At 41.0% G+C, this 24595-nt stretch overlaps 6 protein-coding genes across 6 annotated transcripts; 4 read left to right on the top strand and 2 right to left on the bottom strand.

The window, feature by feature from the left end:
• The first annotated feature begins 5298 nt into the window (after nt 1-5298).
• LOC102711810 (synaptic defective enhancer 1) lies at nt 5299-8505 on the top strand. Its single transcript, XM_040524838.1, has 5 exons — nt 5299-5638; nt 6422-6468; nt 7414-7602; nt 7701-7802; nt 8151-8505. Exons 1-5 carry the CDS (start codon nt 5431-5433, stop codon nt 8280-8282), a joined length of 678 nt encoding a protein of 225 aa, XP_040380772.1. The 5' UTR covers nt 5299-5430; the 3' UTR covers nt 8283-8505.
• Nucleotides 8506-9541: 1036 nt separating this feature from the next.
• Nucleotides 9542-11499, top strand: LOC102704428 (GDSL esterase/lipase At4g01130). The gene is made up of 5 exons (XM_006656602.3): nt 9542-9782; nt 9874-10086; nt 10332-10483; nt 10595-10865; nt 10977-11499. Exons 1-5 carry the CDS (start codon nt 9542-9544, stop codon nt 11243-11245), a joined length of 1146 nt encoding a protein of 381 aa, XP_006656665.1. The 3' UTR covers nt 11246-11499.
• A 247-nt stretch (nt 11500-11746) lies between these two features.
• LOC102704155 (histone H3.2) lies at nt 11747-12449 on the bottom strand. Its single transcript, XM_015837971.2, has one exon. It carries the CDS (start codon nt 12323-12325, stop codon nt 11915-11917), a length of 411 nt encoding a protein of 136 aa, XP_015693457.2. The 5' UTR covers nt 12326-12449; the 3' UTR covers nt 11747-11914.
• A 329-nt stretch (nt 12450-12778) lies between these two features.
• Nucleotides 12779-13589, top strand: LOC107304477 (histone H3.2). Its single transcript, XM_040524839.1, has one exon. The coding sequence runs from the start codon at nt 12882-12884 to the stop codon at nt 13290-13292; it is 411 nt and encodes a 136-aa protein (XP_040380773.1). The 5' UTR covers nt 12779-12881; the 3' UTR covers nt 13293-13589.
• Nucleotides 13590-13603: 14 nt separating this feature from the next.
• Nucleotides 13604-17575, bottom strand: LOC102703876 (U-box domain-containing protein 70-like). Its single transcript, XM_006656600.3, has 8 exons — nt 17318-17575; nt 16952-17225; nt 16053-16138; nt 15691-15914; nt 15556-15616; nt 15086-15181; nt 14541-14741; nt 13604-14258 (listed from the first exon to the last, which is right to left on the bottom strand). Exons 1-8 carry the CDS (start codon nt 17528-17530, stop codon nt 14064-14066), a joined length of 1350 nt encoding a protein of 449 aa, XP_006656663.2. The 5' UTR covers nt 17531-17575; the 3' UTR covers nt 13604-14063.
• A 1813-nt stretch (nt 17576-19388) lies between these two features.
• LOC102703591 (DNA topoisomerase 2-like) lies at nt 19389-21292 on the top strand. The gene is made up of 5 exons (XM_015838470.2): nt 19389-19908; nt 20023-20319; nt 20431-20485; nt 20574-20847; nt 20936-21292. The coding sequence occupies exons 1-2, from the start codon at nt 19471-19473 to the stop codon at nt 20305-20307; spliced, it is 723 nt and encodes a 240-aa protein (XP_015693956.2). The 5' UTR covers nt 19389-19470; the 3' UTR covers nt 20308-20319; nt 20431-20485; nt 20574-20847; nt 20936-21292.
• The last annotated feature ends 3303 nt before the right edge of the window (nt 21293-24595 follow it).

The following is a 24595-nucleotide window of genomic DNA, read 5'->3' as shown; positions in this document are numbered from 1 at the left end:
TCAAAACTTTGGTGAAATCTTGCTCCAAATGTCAAATATTTTGAGCGAAGAGAGTACGGCCTCGTTCGAATACTCTGAATATTTTGAACCTTTTATCTGATTTATGTGGTACAAATGAATGGCAGACTATTGGAAAGTTCAAATTTTGCTCAAGAAATCTGAAATCTTATATATGTTTCTTTTAGGATGAAACATATTGTTCAAATATTTTGGAAGTGTGTCCATGAAAATCCAAAATCCGTGGACTACACGAATATGATCTAACTTCATCAGACCTGAAGAGGGAAAGACAACGGATGTGAGAGCTGCACTGTAAGCGAATTGAGATATGAGAAATCTAATGTTGAACGGCCGGCCAAAGGTCTAAAAGGAATCAGCACAGCTCTTCGCTGCGAGGGATCAAGACATAACAAGACAAGCTAGAGAGCCAATCAAACACTCCCTGTGTATGTTTATTCTGATGATCACAAGAACAGCATAATGATTAGCCGCCTAATGGACGCACAATATTTTCTTTATTTTGTCACTCAAACGCAACGTGCCAAATCGCCAACGTACAGCGACATGTTTGATGGAATGTGATCAATTCACGGACAAATGAAACGCATATATCTTCAGGTCATTTGGGAACAAGAAGGTAGACGCCAAATATCTACTTTTTGGTATCTATTTAAAGAAACATAAGAGAAGAAAATTGTTAGCATTTTGCTATCAACTTGTATTTAAATAATGTAGAGCCGACACCGACATGTTAACAAGTAACAATGGTTGCACACTTCATGGGAAAATGATGAAGAGACCATTTTTTGTGCAACAGCTATTTACGAAAATCCTAATTAGAGCAAGTTCAATAGTATAGCCAACTACTAGCTCCAAATCATCTATAGTTAATGTAATAGCCAATTCATACAATAGTTATCTATAAAACATATACTACACTATTAATACATAGTCTTACCTATCATGCATACACACATAGCGTCTTGGAGTCCGTATTGCAGTTGGCTATAAATCTGTAGCTCGTTACTCTTCTCTCTCCTCTATTATCTCCTTAAAATATGTTTACAGCTAGCTTATAGTCTACTATTGTACGTGCTCTAAGTACTAAGATCTTGTTTGGCCCAACTCATCCTATATGGACACTAATTCACCCGTCTGTTATTTATATAATCACAAACCAATAATTAGTTATGCAAAGTTATAATAGTCACCGTTAATTGAGGGTTTGTTGTTATTTTGTTAGAGTTTGTTTCAATAATCAAATTAAAAAAAATGCTTGATCAACAAAAAATCGGATGTTTGGTTTACATATGATTGCATTAAAAAGAAATTAAAATGTTTTACTTATATTATTAAATTGGGTCATGGCGTTAGCACGGGTATATTGCTAACAGTAGTAATACGAGGGTGCGAAGAGGAGTTTGATCTGGTAAATACGTTTAACAAGAAATTTTGATAAACCTTTTTTTGCTTATATGTTATGTTTAGACTATTATATTCCCCCAATCAAAATTAACCCATTTTAGACGTAGTTATCATACTTAGGAATTAGAAAATTACAATATAAATATATAAAATATAGTGTAACATATAAAAGTGATAATATAATCTTTGACTATTTCCTTAAATAATAAAGTAAATATGAGAAACCCCATGTATTATGGCTTGTTACTCACATAACCCTAGTTATTATGGTCATAAGACTTCACAAAACAATTGCCCTATGTATATTGAACACACATTTACGTTAAGAAATTTCATCGTATATAGTGTCAATGAAACTTTCATTATTAATTTCTTAATACAAGTTGTTGCATTTATTCTTCCCTATGCATAATAGTATTTAAATATTAAATTTACTTTATATTTAGAAAAAGTGGAGTTATGTGAAACCTTTAGTCACATTTGTTACGTTTGTTATAAATCTGATGATGATAGTATATTATAAATAATTTTTAAGTGAGCCTAAAATTCTCTAACTTTATAAATGTATAGAAAATGTTATGAGTTATACTCTTTTTATCAATAATTTACTAGTATTATTTCATATCTTCATATTTTTATCACAAACTTATTCTTCACTATATATATAGTATGAAACTAAATATTTATCACTGTAATGTTGTTTTTCTTATTTATCATCCTTTGTTATTTTCGATAATGATTTTCCTAGTTCCAGCCAACTAAATGTTGCAGCTAAACACTATTTCATTGGTTATATTCTACGGCATATATTATTTATGACTTTTACATTAGTTTGTGGTAAGAATGTTTTGTATGCATCCATGTTAATGTACAATAAGTTTGTAGTTTATTTTAGTTTTTTTCATTGTAGTTTACTTTTTATTAATGGCTTAAAGATAGTTAAAACACGTATATAAATGTTTTATTTGTAATTTATTTTTTGTTTCTAAATATGTCATTTGAAAATGCCAAAAGATTACCTCCAACATGGGCGAATGGTTCACAATTACGTAGTAAATTTCTTTTGTATCTCTTGCCATATTTTTGTCCCAAAATTCGGATCTCTCTAAACTTTAAGTTGACATGAGAACCAAAATGTGGATGGGTATTTGTGGATTGAAGTGTGAGAGGAGGGAGAAAGAATGAAGATGACAGATTCTTTAGACTAAAGAATTGTAATAACTACTTTTTATTAGATCTCGATACTAATTTGGAGAGATATGCAACCTACCAATCTATTTGAATTTATTTATATTATAAGACTTTTTAGGATTGACTAGATTCATCCATATATTAATGTATATATTTTATATATGTGTCTAGATTTATTATCATATATATGACCAGAAAGTGCAACGGGAATAGTTTGTTTGGTATCTTACATTTTCTTCTTTCTCAACTGCAACATAGACTCAAGAGAATCATATTAACTTTGTTGGAGATATGGGCCCAAGGTATCCCCTGCGGTTGGCGCGCAACGATTGTTGGCCCAAAAACCCAAGCCCTTGAGAAAAAGGAGGGGAAATGGGTCGGGCCCCAGAAAATTCATGCGCCCCAGGGGCGAGACCAAAAAGGGAGACAACAAGCAAGTATAGGGGGTCGGGGTGCCCTATCCCTCTTGGGCGTGCGAACTGCGGACAACGGGGCCTACCCTGCATTGGGTGGGGCCTCGGCGCCCAACTATCGCATCTATTACAATGGAAGGGCGCCTAGTGCGTCGTGCCACCCTCATGATGGGCGCGGGCATGCGTCTGTGCCGTATTAAATGTGACGCAGACACACGCCCCTCCCCTATTCTCCGTAAGGAAAAAGGCTAACAGGGACATGCTGTCCTGATCAAATGGTGACATCCCTGTCACCACGGAGATGGCATGTCCTCCCACCGTCACCATCGCATTTAATGCGACAGACAGCCACAAGGAGGCAAGGGCGGGTACCCAACTCGAATTGCCGAGTCCCAAGGAGCGCTCCTTTTCACATCTACCCGCGAACAAGATGGGACCGAAAAGAGAGGGCGTGGCTGCCTCGCCCTGCTTAACCTCTGGCTGATGGGACCGGACTGAATATAGGGTGGCGTCGACAGGTCCCCGCAACATATCCAAGGAGGATGGGGACCTACACCCTGCAGGAGGAATGATAAACTATGCAGCAGCCATTGGTAGGAAAAGGTGGCCGTTGTGGTGTCCCCTTGCCAATATAAAAAGATAACGGGGCCAATATATTAGAGGGACTTTTCTCGAACAGAAGCTTGTAACGTATTTACTCACATAGTACATAAACAACAGGAGTAGGGTATTTACGCCTCGTGGTGGTCTGAACCTGTATAATTTCTCCTTGTCATCTCGAAAACCCGACGGTCAGAAATCCACTTTGCATTTGCATCGAGGCTTTCGGGCCAAACTTTGCACCCTTAGGCCAAACTCATGCTAGGGGGTCTCAAAAAACTCCCGCTTAAGGAGCTTACGCTCCGACAAACTTGATTCTACTCCCATGACCCATTAGCAAAATGAAATCAGATTGCTACACCATGTTTCATTAGCAGTTCTCAAACTTTTTCCCATTGCAAATTGTTAACCCGGAGCCGACAAAAACCCAACTAGAAGCTGCTAGAGAACTGACCAACATAAACAAAGCTACGACGATGACAAAGTTTAGTTTTTGAGAACTACATTAATGACAAAGCCAAGCTGAACTACACGTGTATCGGTGAAAGTAGGGATGGGTACCTATTGATGCGCGGTAAATCTGATGTTATTAAAACAAAACTTAATTTATTTGGTTCAATTAGAATCAACAACATATTACCCACGTATTGATACATGCCCATCTGTAATGAAATACCCTCAATTGTTGAGAGTATGACTTGTTTTTTAAGATAATGTATAGCTAGTTATCTACAGTATTAGTTAATTTATATTCTTTGTGTGTATATCTAGATTTATTTGTGTTTATTTTAATTTAGGTAACACTAAAAATCTTATATTGGGAAATAGATATAGTAGTAATTTCCTTTTTTTCATAAATAATTTATATATTTGGATTTGCACTAAGGCAAGGGTAAATTTGTATGTATTCTTACATTGAATTGCTTCTTACATCCTTATTGATAAGGTGGAGGTAAAATCGTGTTTATATGAGAATAAAATAAATGCCATGCATATTAGGACGTGAAGAGAAATATTCTATATGTAGTTCAATTAAAAAAATGAAACTAATACATAAATCATTTGTGGGAGTAGTTGAAGTAAATTAATACTAGATGAGATGGATAGATATCAACGCCCTCGTCTTTTTTATTTTTTTTATGCCTGTAAGTCAAATTTAAAAATTTTAATCTTAAGTTTAGAGCTGATTTTAGAGTTTTTTTTATCGTAGTTTATTTTTTAGCATTGGTTTTAAGATATTAAGAACATGTATATAGAATTGTTATTTATAATTTATTTTTCGTTTGTAAATATGTTGTTTAAAAATGGCAAAAGATCACCTCCAATATGGACGGTTCAACTTACGGGATTTCTTTTATATATCTTGCCTAATCTTGTGTCCCAAAAATTCGGATCTCTCCAACTTCACGATTCTTTTTTAATGGTTGACGATCTCGTATTTTGACCAGGTAACGAGATGGTTAACCCCGCAACTAACTCGCGGCCCATAACGTCCTCCTCTCATGGGCCACGGGCCCACCGCTCTCGCTGCCGCACATTAGGCCCAGGCCCATCGGGCCGCTCCGCTTGAAGTGGGCCGTACGGCTCTCTCCACACTAGGCCGGCCCACCTCGTGATCCGGCCCGTCGGGTTTCCTTCTTTCTTTCTTTCTTCCTCCCCGACCATGGCGACTCCGTCCATCTCCGCCCGATTTTTCCCCAACCCGCAACCGCGTCCTCCCCCCTCCTCGAGGCTTGCCGGCGAAGCGATCGGCCGCGCCGTCGCCTGAGGAGCTCGGCCACCGGCGCGCGCGTGGTGGAATATGGATTACGACTACCGGGGCCGGCCGGGCTCCGGATCCTACGGCGGCGGGTCGCCGTCCATGTACCCGCGCGTCGGCCAGCCCTCCCACGGCGTCGCCAACGTGCCCCCGCCGCCGCGGGCCGCGCCGTATCACCACCACGGGCCACCATCCGTCTCCGCCGCGCCAGGGGCTCCGCCCCCCGTCCACGCCTCGTCCTCCACATCGAGTAAATCCCTCCCTCCCCCGCTCTGGTCTGGTCGAGAGACCGTCGGTTGGTTGGTTTCCCTGCATAGTGAGTCGCTCGGTAGCTGGGAAACTGCTTGTCGATCGAATATAGCACGCACAGTGAACTGCGTATTCTAGCGAATTGGATGCGTGCGTGCTAGATCGGTAGATCTCATGTTGTAGTTCGACTGGAAGGATATCGTGCTACAGAGCGATCTATCCCTGAAACTGAGCTAGTTTGGTTTCAGTTGTACATTGAACTCGCACTACCATTTGGTTTCTAGGTGGCTTGTCAGACCTGTTAAGCTTGTTAATGCAGTCAAATGCGCTGATTTAATCAATTGCACACAGGTGCGATTAGTTAGCTCATCAGGCTATGCTTGCTATTTTACAAGGAAAAAGGCGACGTAATGCGCAGTTTTATCCAATGACAAACAAATGCAACAGCATATGCTTCTGCAATGACATCTTGTAAATGCTCAGCCACATGAAAAAATGGATCACTAAATGGAACGTTGATTGTGTGGGAATGCTAATATCAAAGTGCTCTGTTTTGATGTTGTTTTCAGCACAGCTGAAGTTGTTAACATTGTATAATTCCCTAGGCCCGTCGATATATCTTTTTTTTGCAGAAGATTATTTGAAGACAGCAAAATATTGGAGCACCTATCCGTTTTCTGTTGATATCATGACAGATTTAGAAACTTTCCAGTAGGGTTTCCTTTTTTGCCAATTGTCGATAGCATGTTATGCTTTAATAACATCATTCATTTTTGTGCTGCAGTGGGCATACAAGTTGTGATAAAGCCAGAATATCGGATAGCCCCACCTGTAAGTAACTAAGTTTATTATTCAGTCACCACTTTGCTGTATTCATCCATGCGACACTATTCATATGCTTTTGTACCAAATTTTCCATTTTAATTGCTGCAGGATGTTTTGTACAAGTTCTTGTTGTGTTTAGTTAAGATTGGTACTCCAATCAGAGTGAGCTGTTGTCTATTTAGCAAACATTGTTCTTTCAGATGTAAATGGATGCCTTATAACTTCTGTGTATTGATCAAAGACATAAACCATAATGCCATATAGTTTTGAACTGCTGAATATCTTCCTCTAGCTTTTGAAAAGGAATGAAAAACTGGAGATATGTTGGTCCATAAACTATCTGTCTTTGTATATTGTTTTGTGCCTCTGTGTGTTAAATTAGAGTTTGGGAAATAGCTGCACTAAATATTTTCACAAATTGTGGACTTTTAGCATCATTAGCTAAGTAACCATCTCTAGTTACTCAATCTGTGTGGGTCTGTTATGTTCTGAAGCATTACTAAAAAATCTTAGTGGTCTAGCTGTTTCTTGATGGATTATAATGCTGTTAGAAACCCATCGTAGAAGATATGGATTGTGTAGTTTGTTCCGTGCCAACTGGACATCTGAGGTGAATGTATATTCAAGGAAATTGTATCTAAGCAAAATGTGGGATGTGTATACCGTAGACATTTGTGATTTTGAGTGTTAGAATTTGCGATTGTGTTTTTATTTTATTTATGTTTGGCCATTCCATTCATAGACTGTGAATCTCTGCAGACTTGATTCATGCTATGATGGTCTCCCTTAAAACTTTCTATATGTTGGGCCTGCTTAGCTGTTCAATTTCTAGAGACACATGCCTTCATCTTGCAAACTTCCATCTACTTTGCAAATAGCAATGTGTATTATCTACACTTCCCTTGTTATGTTTAATCATTTGCCATCCTTAAATGTGTGTTCTCATTGCAGCCTCAGCTGCCTCTGCAGCTCGTAGAAGTTCCTCGCAGCACCTTCAACTATGATTTTGAGTATGAAAGGGAGATTCTTGCTGAGGCTGATAAGGAGAACCCCAACTGGAGCAAGTTTGTGGTAGAGAATCAGCCACCACCACAACCACAGCCACCAAGACCAAAACTCACAACTCCCACTACTTCTGTGGTAATAATATTGACATAATCCCTTTTTATTTTCCTTTAAGGATTCCACTATACTTCCTTGGCATCCTGTCACTTAATTTTATTTTTGCCCTTCTGCAGGCTACACCAGGGGATCCGGTTGTGGAGAAGTATATAGCTATGGGGCTTGGACGTGAAGCTGTCTCATTTGCTGTGTTGAATTATGGAGATAATCCAACGAAGGCATGCTTTTTCCCTATTATTTGTCCTGTAGTTTATCATTACCTTCTTTGAACATATCATCAAGACCAAAAACCATTCTTTTGATAACTCAAAAAGGTTTCTCAAGGTCAATAAGATAGCCATATGCAGTCAGTATTTGCAGACAATTAGAATTAGGGGTTTCTTTCTTGTGCAAAACAGTGATTGCCATTCTGTCCAGTAGGTAGTATTTTTTAATTGAGTTTGATGTTCCTGGATAGAGAAAAAAACGAGTGTTTTTTTTTTGTCACTCTAATCACTCTTAGCATTCGCAAACAATGAATAAAAAGGGGAGAAAAACTGACAAGCGCGAATCTTGTCTTGTTTCAGGTGAAGGAGTTTGTGAAATCCTACAATGCTCTCCACGAGATGGGCTTCACGTCCTCAAATGTTCCCGAGCTGCTGGCCATCCACGACAACGACCCTGACAAGGTTATCCCGCACCTGCTCGGCAGATCGTAGTCCAGAACAAGACTCTTCGCATATACCCCCATGTACAGTACAAGTCTATCCTATGCTGGCATGTCACATGTAGCATGTAGTATGTTTTCGAGTGCCAGCGGCTGTACGTGTATTTCTGCTACGGGTTTCATGAGCTGACTATGGTTGCGCTTGCTTCATAAGCAGTTCCATAAGCTACCCTTTTCTATGTCGCAAATATACTAGGTGATTCTGATTGCTGAAACTTTGTTGGTTATCCGTCTGCTACTCTGTTGGTCGGTTGAGCAATTTATTCGGCGACTAGTTTCAGCGAGGTTAGAAAATAACCCGATGAAGAAAATAAAAAATCTATTTTAAATTTAAGGTTAAACGTTTGAATTTTAATTTATAAGCAGAAGAGAAAAGAAGACGTGCTCTTACGAACTTCCTGTGGCGTTTGCTTGCTGGCTCATCAGTGGATGACGGTTTGTTGTCACTTGCCAATTGCCATGGGTGGCAAAAGTCTTCATTTTTTTTTGTTTTCATAAACATAAGCAAAGAAATTTATTAACAATTAAAAATTAATTTATAAATTAAATTTATATAGGTGTGTTTTTAGCAATTTAGAAGAAAAACTGAAAATAAACTATGTGAAAAAAAAATGAAATTAACTTCAAATATAAATTTTAGCCTATAAACATGAGAAAGACAGAACTCGTTCACTAACGCAGTGACGCGCTAACAATTTGCTTGCCTTCACGAAGGCGATCTCACTCACCTCCTTTGACTACAGCTTCTTTGGGCATACTGAAACAGGCAAAACTGTGGTGCCGCAGACGAGTCCAGAATATATGTCGCCCAGGCCAGCGACTGTTCCAGATTGCTGTTGAAGAACTTATCACGTTCATTCACAACGCTATCTTTTTCTTCAGAGAACGAGCTGTGCAATCACTGGACAGCAACGAGGATGAACAAATAAATCCATCTCTGCATCTCTCACGACGAAATCGCCACCCAAATTTGCAGCGTCCCGGAACACAAATAAACAAAAACAAAAATGAAAAGCAGAGAACACGAAATAATTTTCCTCAAATTTGCAGCGCATTGCTCACGGAAAAAATAATTAAAAAGAGAAGAAAAAGAGACAACAACCAACTATTTCCCAGCACAAAATAAAAAAGAGAAAAAGAGATAAATTTCCAGCCCAACACCACGATCTCCTCCATCTCTCCGCCGCTATAAAACGACGGCACGTCGCGCCGTCTCCTTCCTACGCATCACCGAAGCCCCCTCCCACCGCGATGAGGATCACGTGGCTGGCGGCGGCGGCGGCGGCGGCGCTGTGCTGCGTCGACGCGGCGGCGAGTGCGGGCGGGCAAGGGCAGTGCAAGTTCCGGGCCGTCTTCAACTTCGGCGACTCCAACTCCGACACGGGCGGCTTCTGGGCCGCCTTCCCGGCGCAGCAGGCGCCGTTCGGCATGACCTACTTCCGCCGCCCCGCCGGCCGCGCCTCCGACGGCCGCCTCGTCATCGACTTCCTAGGCACGTGCCGGCAACTTGCCTCGCTCGCGTCTCTGCTGCTCGATCATCTGAAATAAAATAAAATTTGTGGTGGTGGTGCTGGGTTCGTCAGTGCAAGCGATGGGGCTGCCGCTGCTGAGCCCCTACCTGCAGTCCGTCGGCTCCGACTACCGCCGCGGCGCCAACTTTGCGACGCTGGCGTCGACGGCGCTGCAGCCCAACACGTCGCTGTTCGTCACCGGGACCAGCCCCTTCTTCCTCGGCGTCCAGCTCAACCAGATGAAGGAGCTGAGGACCAAGGCGCTCCGCTCCAATGGCAACAATGGTAGTACCACACTTGATTGCTTGTCTCCGATGCAGAGATTGTGCTGAAATTCTGCAGAAATATCAGAAAAACATGATCTCGACAGTGATCGGGTGATGGTTTTGTAATTTTGTTTCTAGCAGTAACAATCTTACTGGAGTCTTCTGCTGAGAGATAGAATTGCTAATCCTCATGACTTGCTATCTTTGCTTACTAATTTGTAGAGATGAATTACTGAATGCTAAACTTGCTTGACTAATTTTCAGCCCAACTTCCTGCACCTGATGTGCTGAGCAATTCTCTATACACAATTGACATTGGCCAAAATGATCTCACTTCCAATCTGGGATCGCAGAGTATCGAGACAGTCAAGCAAAGTCTTCCTTCAGTTGTTAGCCAGATCACCTCTACAGTACAGGCAAGCAGTATAAATCAGTACTACTACTATTTAGCTAAACTCAAGAAAGATACAAGAAACTGGAAATTAATCAAGTGCATAGTTCATACTCACATATTCAATTCTTTTCAGGAATTGTACAGCATTGGAGCTCGCAACATTATGGTGTTTAACATGGCGCCTATCGGATGCTACCCAGCATTCCTCACAAAGCTCCCACATACCAGCAATGACATGGATGGATTTGGTTGCATGAAAACCTACAACAGTGCAGTGACCTACTACAATGAACTGCTGAACACTAGCCTGGCCGAGGTTCGCAAGAAGCTGCAGGATGCCTCTATTGTGTATGCCAACAAACACGCCGTGACACTCGAGCTGTTTCGGCATCCCAAAGCTCATGGTATGCTCTCTAGGACATTTTGTGACTTCAAGATGTTACATGAATGATGAACCAGTTTTGCTCATAATCAAAATAACAATAGCACTGATAGTGATTTGATCATGATTTCAGGGCTGAAGTACGGGACTAAGGCTTGCTGTGGATACGGTGACGGGGCTTACAATTTCAACCCAGATGTATACTGTGGAAGCAGCAAGGTGCTCAATGGCCAAACCACAAGTGCGAAAGCTTGTGCTGATCCGCAGAACTATGTGAGCTGGGATGGGATCCATGGAACAGAAGCTGCAAACAAGATCATAGCTTCTTCCTTGATGAGTGGCTCATATTCATACCCACCTTTTGATCTTTCCAAACTTTGCAAGCTACAGCCCATAGCATGATCACAGCACCAATCTAGTCAAACTTGTACAGTAGCCATGAAACAATATCTTTCAAAACAAAAAAAAAAGTTGAAAATGTATGAATGTCTCAAACCGAAGTAAATAAAGAGGTTTGATCTTCAAACCTTCAAGATTTCAAGCTTTCAACTAAGAATAAAATCATGTTTTCCTGTCAATCCTGAGTTCCTCACACGCAGTACTGTGGTACTTCTTTTATAGGCTGAATGGATATCATAGATATTAGAATTGCAATTTAACCGCAAGTTTTGTACTTCCAAAATTGTTGAATCATTGCTTTCAAATCGGTTCAACACAAACCCACACCAGCTTGCTACAAACTGAAGCAACTGAACAATTTCAGGGATATTCTGAACATCAAACAAAACATAGGATTTGAAAAAAAAATTGTAGATCCACAGAAAGTTGGGGATCAAAAACAGATTACTCCAGGACCATTCAGTCAAACTGTAATTAGTTTAGAAGATCAGAATGAACACAAACTTGGGGATGAAACAGATTACTTAGATTGCAATTTCAGAATAACCAGCAGTTGTGGAACTAATCTAAGACTACGACATGACAAAGAGAGAGCTAATAACAACACAAACTGGTAGATCATGACAAGTGCCTACGGATCAACCAAGAACAGGAGGGGGTCAATGCGCCCGCCTACGCGCGCTCGCCGCGGATGCGGCGGGCGAGCTGGATGTCCTTGGGCATGATGGTGACGCGCTTGGCGTGGATGGCGCACAGGTTGGTGTCCTCGAAGAGCCCGACGAGGTACGCCTCCGCCGCCTCCTGCAGCGCGGCGACGGCAGAGCTCTGGAAGCGGAGGTCGGTCTTGAAGTCCTGCGCGATCTCGCGGACGAGGCGCTGGAAGGGGAGCTTGCGGATGAGCAGCTCCGTGCTCTTCTGGTACTTGCGGATCTCACGGAGGGCGACGGTGCCGGGGCGGAAGCGGTGCGGCTTCTTGACGCCGCCGGTGGCCGGGGCAGACTTGCGCGCCGCCTTGGTCGCCAGCTGCTTCCTCGGCGCCTTCCCGCCGGTGGACTTGCGCGCCGTCTGCTTCGTGCGGGCCATCGAGAAGAGGAGCTTGGCGAGGCGGAGTAGCCGGAGGTTGAGGGGTTTCGACCGGAGATTTCAAGGCGGCGGCGGCGGCGGCGGCGGAGTGGGTTGAGACGGCGAGAGAAGCGGGGCGTTTCTATAGGGGAAGAGTGGGGTTTGGATTTGAGAGCGCGAAAATTTTTTGGGTTTGGATTTTGGCCGCGGGGAAGCAGCGCCGTTGGATTGCGTGGGAATGGACGGCACAGATTCAATATCGCAGGCATCACGCGGATCGCGATCCGTGGGGGCTCGAACTTCTCGCTGTGATTGGTCGGAAGTAACTGCGCGCGGATCGAATTCTCGTCTCGCGCGGTCGCGCGCCCAATCCAAATTCCAAACCCCAAAATTTCCCCCAAATTTCGAAAAAAATTCATGGAGCGCGAACACGAATTCCCCCAAATCTCACGCCTATTTAAACCGCGGGAATCCACTGGCTCAATCCACCACCACGAAATTCCAAGTCCGACGAACTCACCCGCCTCTGCAGCAGCCGCTTCCCCTTCGCCGGCGCGACAAGCTCTCCTCCTTCTCGATGGCCCGCACGAAGCAGACGGCGCGCAAGTCCACCGGCGGGAAGGCGCCGAGGAAGCAGCTGGCGACCAAGGCGGCGCGCAAGTCTGCCCCGGCCACCGGCGGCGTCAAGAAGCCGCACCGCTTCCGCCCCGGCACCGTCGCCCTCCGTGAGATCCGCAAGTACCAGAAGAGCACCGAGCTGCTCATCCGCAAGCTCCCCTTCCAGCGCCTCGTCCGCGAGATCGCGCAGGATTTCAAGACCGACCTCCGGTTCCAGAGCTCCGCCGTCGCCGCGCTGCAGGAGGCTGCGGAGGCGTACCTCGTCGGGCTCTTCGAGGACACCAACCTGTGCGCCATCCACGCCAAGCGCGTCACCATCATGCCCAAGGACATCCAGCTCGCCCGCCGCATCCGCGGCGAGCGCGCCTAATCGGTCGCTTGATCCGAGCTAGCTCCTGTTCCAAGATAGCTTAGTAGTAGCAGTGATGTAGTAACTTGTTGCAGTGGCTGTCAATTGTTCATCTGATTATTAATGGGAAATCCACCTTCCGTTTTCAAATCTGGCTATTTGTTTGACCTGTTTTACATGAAAGATTTAACGCCAGTTCAAAGGGATGTGTAGAATGCCTGCAAAGAATCAGTGTACCATATGAATGTATATGTGTAGGGATGGCAAATTAAATTTACACAGTTATTTTGTTTTAGAACAAAGCAAGCATTCAGCCATTTCATCAAACAAAAGTCAGTACATTATTGCAACTTGTCCATAGCAAGTAAGATGTACAAAAGACCAAAAGCACAGCCACAGATAACTTGTCAGAACAACATATGATGAAATACAAAGTTCTGATTCAGTCTGCGAAAACCCATCTGTGATTATTGAGAAAAATAAATGTAGCACCATTGTTCTTTATTAAAACTCACAGCAGAAATAGACCCCAAGAGTACTGGAGCCATTGTAAATTATTACAAGTTTACAACCAAGTGAGATGTGCAAAATGCATGGTAACAACCAAGAACATATGAAAGGCAAGGCCTTAGTTCACGCACAAATTCACTGCAAATCCGTATCTCTCGTTGTAGCAAAGGAATCATACCGCAGCCAGCTTCTCATGGTTGCTCACCTGCTCACTCCACAACGAAGCAGCAGCTGACGCAAGAGGGGAGAAGTATGCACAAATCGAACGAACAGCGGAACAGGTTACAGCGCCATGTTCTGTTGTTGGCGCCACTCCTGAATCGCAGAACGCAGCGCGCGATTGGGAATGAGCTGCTCGTGCTCAAGTCGCAGGTTGGTCATTGGAGATGTGTGACGGCCTCTCTGGAACCAGTGCCTGATCTCCTCAGCTTCGTAAGTGTATCCATCTGCTGCAATGTGAGGATCATTCATGACTTCCTGAAATTTTGGCCATGGATATTAAGGTCATCGTCAGTCATCGGACAAAAGACTACATTTTTATGGTAGTCAGTTTTTTTCAGCAAAAAAAAAGGAGCTTTTTTACTATTCTTAAAAAAGTAACTCGATGTACCATATTTTTCAGTGTAAATATTTGGTACTAGAATTTTAGGTTAAAATCAATTCTCAAAATACTTTTCAAGAATGGTAAAAAAAGCCAAAAAAAAAGAGACTAAACAGGGAACATAAACAGGGAAAATCAGAAGATCTTTTTCTGCTTACGTGAGATATAGGGCAGATAAAATGCGGTGGTACGCGACTTTGGGTCGATAGAAGCCGTTCCAAACACTCTCTGCATTCTGAGAGTTGATGTTCTAGATCCTCTTTGTGCTCCCTGGCTAACTGAAGCTCTACAGTGACCACATCATGCTTTGTTGTAAGTTGTTCAACCAGGCCTGAATACGATTCTTCCAATGCCCTGGCCTGCACAAATCAAATACAAGTCATTCAGATAGTTTTTCTTAAAAAAATTATTTATGGGGGCGGGGGTGTACATGTTCCATAGCTGGTGGCATCATAGATGTTTTAAGGAAAGAAATATCATCGAAAAGTAATATCTCAATGACGCAGGAGCCTGGTTTGAAACCTCTGAATGAAGATAGAAGCAGCACCAATATTAAATAGATGAGAATGTTGTTATACGCTCTATAGAATCAAACTTTTCACAATAAGAAATGATTGGATGATGGTATATTTCCTTTCAAACTAATCTTTCGCAAAAATAAATGACTAATACAGTAACATTTCATGTAACAGTATGAATTTACCAGCTCTTCATATTCCATTCGCCTTGAGCGCTCACGGGATGCTTTCTCCTTGCTTTTTTGCAGTTCATCACGCAGATGTTCTATGTCTCTTTCATGCTAAAAGTACATGAAACATCCATTAGTTTGCTGATAAAAAAGATAAAATATGTTAGAAACACTCAGAAAAAGAAAAATATCTTAGCCTTGGTTTTCAACAACCCAGTGTTACACGACAATATCAAACAGAAAAAAAAATTGTAATGGGCACCAGGTTCTTTTGGCCGGCTGCTCTTCCAGGTCATGATTAGTACCTTTTTCATATATTGATTATTTGATATTTAAGTGATGAGGTATGTACCTTTCCATAAAGATAAGAGAAAACCTCATGATTACCCAAACTTGTGGTAACTTTGACCGATTTAACCTACGCTAGAGTTAACCACACATGCAAGACATATCCATTTTCTTGTGAAAAAGAACCATGATAATACCTGCCTCGAGTCTTTGGCCCTGGAGTTGCTGCCATTAGCCGCTTTAAAAAATACAGCACATCTAGACGGGACAAAATATTACTTCAGATAAATGATAACAAAATCAATACGTCTAACAGAGGACTTGAAATGTACCTTTCTAAGCCATCAAGAATTTGAAGATTTCTTGGGTCATGCTTCAAACCGCCTACATAAGTTGCCTGAGCATCTTCATATTTGCCCATACGGAGCTGAGCCATACCCTTGCATACATATCCCATACCAAATGTAGAATCCAACTCGATGCATCGATCTGCGTCTTCAAGTGCTTTAGGCAATTCACCTTGCTTGATGTGGCATTGAGCTCTGTCGCTGAAATTCTGGGTGATTGGTCATAAAGAAGGCATAAAAAATGAATTCCGAAAATTGAAAAGGAACAGTTCGAGAATATCTTTCACTAAAGAAAGAAGTTTATTTTGGCTTTGTTATACAACCAGTGTAGTAGAATCAATACTTACTTTGGGATTCCTTGGATTCCTTTTTATGGCTTCAGTAAACTGCATTACGGCTTCCTCATACTTTTGCTGACGGAGGAGTTCTCCACCTGCAATCCGTAATCCGTGTAAACACTCAGCAACTGCATTTCTACATCTCAGTGGGTTTGTACAACTGAATGTAATGCAATGCATTAACTAAATGGGGAGTACTAATGTGTGCATCAGTGATCTTTCACGTAGTAAAAAAAATGGTGTTCCTGAAATTTACTCGTAAGAACTATGTATTTTCCCTAGAAAATATCAAGTTAAATCTTGGGAGGAACTTCCCAGACCTTTATATTTGTAGCCGGGTGGCCAAAGCAGCCAACCTAGATTCATTAAGACGGTAAAGAGGGATTTACACAAGTTTTACAGGGCGACAGAAAGTTGTGTACATTATACATACATTAAATTTGTTTTCATATATATTCTTCGTATAAGAAGTTTGTATATACGCAGAACTTGTTCGCGCATGTGTTCGTCTATTAGAACGACGGCTTCTTCACGAGGGAAACTAAAAATAAAAGGAGAGACAAAGAGCTGCACGAATCTTAGAATCCAAGCCATCCAGTTCCCCTGATCCTAACGGCAGTGTAAACTCGGGGTGTTTCATGAAAAAGAAAATTTTGGTGTCACGATATAAGTTTGATGGATGTTAGATAGGGTTTTTGGATAAGAATAAAAAAACAAAGGCATGAAAACGGACTAATTAGTCTTAAAAGATTCGTCTCACGATTTCTCCCTAACTATATAATTAATTTTTTTCTCTAATGTTCTGTGTTGGTGTCGATATATTTAATCTGATGTTTGTGGAAAAAATTTAGGAACTAAACGGGCCTTGGGACTTGGGAGGAAAGAAAAAAAAAAGAAAAAGGAAAAACCTTTGTGTTGGTGGCGATCGGCGGCTTCCTGCTCCTGGAAGCTCTCCATGGCCCTCTCCGCCTCATCGAGCACTGCGTGCGTCTCTTCGCGGTAGTGCTTGCCCAGCGACTGCCGCAGCGCGAGGATCGCCGGCTCGCAGTCCGCGGCGCAGGCGGCGAGGTTGAGCAGCGCCAACCCCTTCCACGACAGCGCCTTCGCGGCCAGCTTGTCGCCGCCGCCGCCGCCGCCGCTCCTCTTCACCGCCTCGTCGCAGTCGATCACGCACTCCTCGTACTGAAAAAGAAAAAAAAACGAGCGATTCATTCAGGATCGGATCGATCGATGGAGGAGGTGGGCGGCGGCGGGTGATCGATCGAGTGGCTGACCTGGTTCATGCGGAAGTAGGCTTTGGCGCGCTTGATCCAGAGGGAGATGTCGGCGGGGTCGAGGTCGGCGCCGCGGGTGTAGTGCTCGACGGCCGGCTTGTAGCGCATGGCCCCGCAGGCGTCGTCGCCGAGCTTCTTCTCGCGCCGCGCCTCCTCCTCCTTCCTCTCCTCCTCCTCCGTCGTACCCCGCCGCCGAGACTCGATGGGAGGCATCGCCGCGACGCACGCCGCCGGGGCGGGAGTCAAGTGGGGGAGAGTAATTATGATATCTCCTTGTGGATTAGCAGATAAGTAAGCGTTGCTTAGCTTTTTTAATTTAAGTGCCCACCACTTGAGTGGATTAAAAATGAAAATTTTGTGTGCCACGTTGGGGTTTGATGAAATATTGGAAGGAGTTTTTTATCTAAAAATAAAAAAACAAATTTTAGAAAATCATGATATGAATCTTTTGATCCTAATTAATATGTTATTAGCAGATATAGGTTATTGTAACATTTATAAATAACCATATCTACCTAATTAATATGTTATTAGCAGATATAGATTACTGTAACATTTATAACTAACCATATATTACCTAATTAATATGTTATTAGGGGATATAGGTTATCGTAATACTTATAACTAACCATATATTAATTAAGTTTTACTAATTAGGTTTAAAGAATTCATCTCATGTCATGATTTGTCTTGTGGTGCAACTAGTTTTTTTTTCGTCTCCTGCCGACTTGTCTCTCTCCTGGGTGGGTTTACTTGGTTGACCAACTGAGTAAGCACCAAGTCTCTGGTGGTATGGCTGGGTCGAGAATGTTCGCGAAAGTCTCTGGTGGTATGGCTGGGTCGAGAATGTTCGCGAAAGTCTCTGGTGGTATGGCTGGGTCGAGAATGTTCGCGAAAGCGTTCTGATTGACGTCATTACGCGTTATAAAACTTTATACACTTATTTTTAGATTCATATACACTAATAAATCTATATCTATAATATATATTAATTTATGGATGAATATAGGTAATCTAGAAAATCTTATAACATGAAACGGAGAAAGTAGCATATTGCCGCAACAAAATTTTAATTAAATAAATTATCATTAAGACATTATTATCATTATTATTTATATATTATTTTGTAATTGATGTATATATTTGTACTAATACATGGGCACTTTGGCTTTGTACTATCTTTTTTCTCTTCCTAAAGATTAAAGAATCGGTGGGGTGATTGACACGTGGATTCTTTAGTATTATAATGTTTATTTTTCTTCTAAAAAAAGAGAGTTGGCGGTGAAAATAGTGGCAGATTCATCTCTCATGACCACCGGTATTTTAAAGGAGTAATTAAAACATTAAACCAAATGACTTATTCTGTAATTTCTAGATAAAATTTTTATATATGCACGCATCATGATTGAAAAGAAAATAATGTAAAATAAATTATTGCACTGATCCTAGATTTATTTAAGATATATATTTCATATGTATTATAATGTGAAATGGAGATAATATGAAAACCAAAAATTAACTCTAAAATTAAACTTTAAAATTCAATTTTTTTTGCTTATAGGTAGAAACATAAGCGAAGCGAACTATAAAGAATTATTATGTCTTTATAAAATTTAAATTTATACCGCAATATAAATATTTATGTGTTGATTCCTAATATCATACAACACGCTTTGAAAGAAAATATATGTAATCTAAAATTCAATAACTAAAGCACCTAAATGATATACATATATTCTCCTCGAAGAATGCTATCATAATATCATAAGTATATTAGGTCTTATAAATTTAATTTAACACAAAATTGTTTGTTAGAATTTTATTAGTTTGACCAAATCTTATGCTAAACAATAAATATATTTTTGACCGGAGCGAGTAGATTTTTTTTCTCACAAACTATTTTGTAATGTAGTATAAATGTTTTTCTTGATATTTAGTGGAGCGAACTAGCGATAATTACACCCAATCACATCCTCAGAAAATGTAATTACACATGCATGCATGCATGCATGCCTGTATTGTTTAAAGATAGAAGTAGATCGTTCTTGCCTTCTTGGGCCTCACCTCACGGTGGATGAACAGGCCGGTTAAAACCCATCCCAATTCCCAAGCCCTAGCGAGTAGCGCCAGCAAATCCTCCTGCGGCCGCCGCCATGGAGTCGCCACCGCTGCTCGAGCAAATTCTCCGGCGGCCGGACGAGTACATCGGCTCGGTGGAGAAGCAGACCCAGATGCTCTGGGAGTACGAGAGCTTCCCGATGATGCGGCGAGCGGTTACCTACGTCCCCGGCCTCCAGAAGGTGTTCGACGAGGTCCTCGTCTACGCCGCCGAAAGGAAGCGGCGGGACCCCTCGATGGACGCCCTCCATGTCGAGATCGACGTCCCCGAGCGCCGGATCTCTGTCTACGACAACGCCCAGGGTATCCCCGTTGTACTCCACAAGGAGGAGGGCGTCTACATGCCGGAGATGATCTTTGCACACCATACCAGCAGCACCGACACCTCGACTGGCGTCAGACTTGCCAATGTCTTCTCGACAGAGTTCATCATTGAGGCTGCCGACGGGTGCCGTCTCAAGAAGTACAAGCAGGTGATGTAATGTAAATGTACTGAGATAATGTTGTTTTGACGATTGAGAATGTGCTGCTGTTAATTGATTTGATTTGGGTTAATTGTGAATTAACATATTCCTTTCTTTTTTGAGGTTTTCTCTGAAAACATGGGGAGGAGGTCGGAGCCTGAAATCACCGATTGCAAGAAGGGGGAGAACTGGACCAGGATCACCTTCAAGCCTGATCTTGCCAAGTTCAACCTTACCCATTTCGAACGGGACGTCATAGCCCTTATGAGGAAGAGAGTATTTGATGCTGCTGCAATGCTGGGAGAGACTGTTCACGTTGTGTTGGATGGCCAGAGGTTGCCTCTTAAGGACTTCTCAACTTATGTCGATTGGCATATCATTTCCGCCAAAAAAAAACAGACCTGTTGAAGAACTTCCAAGGTATTTAATTACTTAATTTTACAGTTTTAGTCAGACATAATTAATTAATTAATTAGCGTTAGTTAGTGGTGTGCATTTACTGATAGTTATTCTCACTTTTTTTCTTTTCAGGATTTGCGAGAAGGTAAATGATCAGTGGGAGGTAAGTGAGGGGCAGTTTGAACAGGTAACTAACTGTGGGTTATGTTTCTACGCTAACCTTCTCCTGATCGACGTGGTTACAGATGCGTCTTACTTGTTTTTATGTGTTTCAGGTTAGTTTTGTAAATGGAATTGCAACCATCAGGGGTGGAACACATGTTGATTACATTGCAAACAAGATCGCCACCCATGTGATGAATTTTGTGAATGATAAATGCAACAACTTTACTGCGCAACTGTATGATGTGAAAAGGCATATGTGGATCTTCGTTAATGCACGCATTGAGAACCCTGCCTTTGATTCACCGACGAAGGAGTTCTTGACGACTCATGTGGAAAGCTTTGGGTCAAATAATTGTGACTTCTCTGATATTTTCTTGAACAAGGGTACGTGACGTGATTGATCGACTTTTGATATCTTGGATTTGTGCAATTTGACTGTCACCTATGCTAATCCCATTTTTCGCATTTGCAGTTATTAACTGCGGTCTTCTCTACGACATGTTTGCTCCAGTTAAGTCAAAAGCCGGAAGGCGTTGAACACAACGATCGATTATTTACGGCTTCAGTGGCATCTTATCTTACGTATAACATATTAGATGATGGTGTTTAGTTTTAGAGCTTTGAAATTTGAAAAGGTATCTCAAGGTTCCACTCTTTTTAGCTAAAAAAGTAGTACCTTGAGATACTTTTCAAATATGATAAAACCCTTAGTTTTGTACTCTGTTCTGTTCTGGTTTTACGAAGTTGGATGACTGAAAAACCTATACTACTACATTTGAATTTCGTCTCCTTTTCTTTTCTACTAGCTACCATTTACCCTTTTGACTTTTACACTTTTTTAACTTTGGACTAAAAAAATTTGATTAGATAGATCCGCTTTCTCAATTAGCCCCTCAACAACGAGCTAGAGAAATCAATCTTACCTACTGGGCCGGAAAGCCTAATCGCTCGTTTCTTCGCCACGCAGCCCATCTGAACCGGCCCGGCCATGCACTACGCTCGTATTTGCTGTTGATCAGTTTCAGACTCAGTATAGAGACAGACAGATTACGCGCCAGCTTGTGGAGTTCCATGGATTGGATTATACTTGCACAATCACATAAAACCATTGCAAATTTGCAATCGCAGCCAAGGTCTATCCAGTTCATCCCATGCCCAGACTCTGGGAAACACCAACACGTTCTTCAGTCTTCACATGGAGCTGGAAGCAAGCACAAAACTGGAATGAGAAAACATACTTGTCCTTGACCCGTAAAGCGCGTTGATGCAGAAACGATTTGTCTAAGAACAAGCCATCATTTTTCAAGATTTCAAGCAAAACTACAATTTCTAGTCAATATTATATTCTGGTATTCCAAATAATATAAAGAAAACAGGTGTGCAATTGATTTAAGAAATATTACCCTAGATCTAGACAGACAACACAGAACATGTTTGGTCCTCCAATCTTTACCCTAATGTCTGACTCAGAAAATAAATAGAAGCAACATAAAACCGACAAAAGAAATAGTAAAGAACAGTTTTTTCACTACTTTGCACTTGGAAAGATGCAAAGTATAGAATTGCTTCTTGATATAAAAGATAAGTGCCCAGCATTATTTAGTTACCTCACATAGAACCTAAGCACTGATGGCATTGCAATTGCGCAAGGCTACTACTGCTGCTGCCCCCACCTTCAAGCCCATAGAAATGAATTCCATGTCAGCTCCTTTTCTGCTTGTCCCAAACGGAGGATTCATGACAACAGTGTCAACAAGAACGCATACTGGTGCTACGTGAGACTAGAATTTTTTTAAAAGAACTTTAAACATTTTTAATAAATAATTTTATTACTAAACCTCCATGAAAATATTTCCACCATATGAACCTTTTGGCAACACCACCAACATTGGCTTAGCGAAACGGCTTGCCACACCATGCCACGCCGAACAGGCTGCGTGGCAGCGTTATCTTGCCACGTCACCAATACTGGCGTGGCCAAAAGATTCAGTTTTGAAAAATTTTTGCCCGGTTGTTTATAATAAAATTACCTGTTAAAAAAGTTTATTTAGTAAAAAAATTCCATGAGACTATGCCTTCAATCACTTCAATAGAGCTCCTTTGGATCGCACTACTTAGAATTTATGAAATACAAGAATTATTTAGACATGTTGTTTGGTTGCTCGAAAGAAAAATATCAAAGTTATTTGGAGAGAGGCAGCACAAAATATAATCCTCATGGGTTTAGATCTCATGTTAGAATTTCTCTAAAATTTCAAAAATATAATATTAATCTAAGAAAAAAGAACGCAGCCCTAAAATACTCGCTAAGCCACACACGACCCCACACTGGGCTTTGAATAAGGCCAATGGAAGCTTAAAAACGACCAGGGAACCATTCATTCCAAATATTCATGGAGTATGCGATACGTAATCGTCGTGGACGTCTAAAACTGCAAAAAAAAAAAAATAAATAAAGAAAATTCAGTCATACATTGACACAAACAGCCAATCTTGATGTCCCTGTATGCAATGCCTACACACAATTAATTAATTTCGTCGTCTTCAGAGATCACATTGCAAACTTTGCTTTGTGCTACTGCATTGATCCAAACCCCCAAAGCTTTTTTTTTTTGGTTATAGTAGCCTGACGTTGCATTGATCCAAGAATCGACCAAATGAATATTAGCCACCATTTTCAGTCAAGATTAATTTGTACTGGTGCGGAAGAAGTCTGAAACTGCAACTTTGTGGCGTCAAACTGCCCGCAGATCGCTTTAATTCCGTCTCTAATCTGAGTAAAACACCCCTTCAGTCTTAGCCACGAGTTCTTGTCCTTGGTGTTGGTGGTACTCCTATTGTGCAATAGGGTAGGTGTGGTTAATTAATCAAGGGTGCAATTTAGGGGCCGGGCCTATTCGAAACACCGGAATTTTACATGATTTTCAGTGAAGACATTCTAATTTTTTTAATTTTTCTTTGAAGTAATTATATGATTTTCAGTGAAAACAGTCCAATTTCTTTGATTTTTCTTTAAAATTACTTCAAAGCAAGAGGCCCTACGGTGTGTAACTAACGGTTCAGGTTTGACGGGGGCTTCATGACAACTTGACAAGATATTAGTGGTTGATTAATTATTAGGACAGGAATACAGGGTAGCTAGCCGTAGCTTCAGGTCTAAATTCTGAGAATTTTTTTTACGTGTACATCAGTTTTTTTTCCTCAATCTCTTATGTAACCTGTATTTTTATTTCATTCATCGTATGCAATTGAGTTTTCATTTTAATCTTCCCTATACTCAAACCGTTAGTTGACTATATGTGTTGATCATCAGATTTTTCTAAAATGACTATAATGCACATCTCTCATATTTACGTATAATCTATGTTGGAACATAAATCTCAATATATTTTTTCTTCTTTGTAATACAATCAAATAGAACATAATTATTTGATGCTAAATAAGAAAAATAATATTTTCAATCATATTTCAAAAAAAGCTTAAATCCATACATGAGTTTCTCAAGTTTAGAATTGTGCTTTTTCCAGTAAGCTAGCACATAAGTATTTAGAAGGGCCATATAGACATTTTGAAGGAAAAATAGTGGTCAATAAATAGAATGGGTATATATGGAGATGATCAAAATATCAAACTTAGGTGTAAGGAATGAGGTAAAATTGAGAGGTAAAGAAGAGGCTAAGCAAATACTCATGTGCTTATAAGGAATTTTCTCAATAATTTTTGGAGCAGGTACACTGTCGCTTCTGTATTATTGCTGGAGCTTTTTTACTGTCTTTAAAAAAATATCTCACTGTATCACATTTTCTAGTGTAAAGTTTAGTATCTCGAGGTACCAAAATTTTACACTAAAATAATTTTTGGTATCTCAAGGTATTTTTAAGGATGATAAAAAAAGTTCTTATTTGTGTGAAGACTTCGATGCTTGCTTGTTATGAATATAATTTGTTGAGCGATCTAAGATGTAATCTCGAAACTAATCAAGCTTCTACTCTCTAGTAAGAAATGGCCAAACAGTTAGAAGCAGCTTGAGCCAACTTTTAAAAAAAATTAATTAACCATAGTAATTTCTCTTAGAATAAATTTATAAAATGTAATAAGTATGTGATATTACGTAGTATTTTTCAATCATTTT

This window comes from Oryza brachyantha, chromosome 6, assembly GCF_000231095.2.
Source record: "Oryza brachyantha chromosome 6, ObraRS2, whole genome shotgun sequence".
Taxonomy (NCBI): Eukaryota; Viridiplantae; Streptophyta; class Magnoliopsida; order Poales; family Poaceae; genus Oryza; species Oryza brachyantha.
The sequence above is the reverse complement of the archived record's forward strand: the minus strand, read 5'-3'. Positions and strand labels throughout refer to the sequence as shown.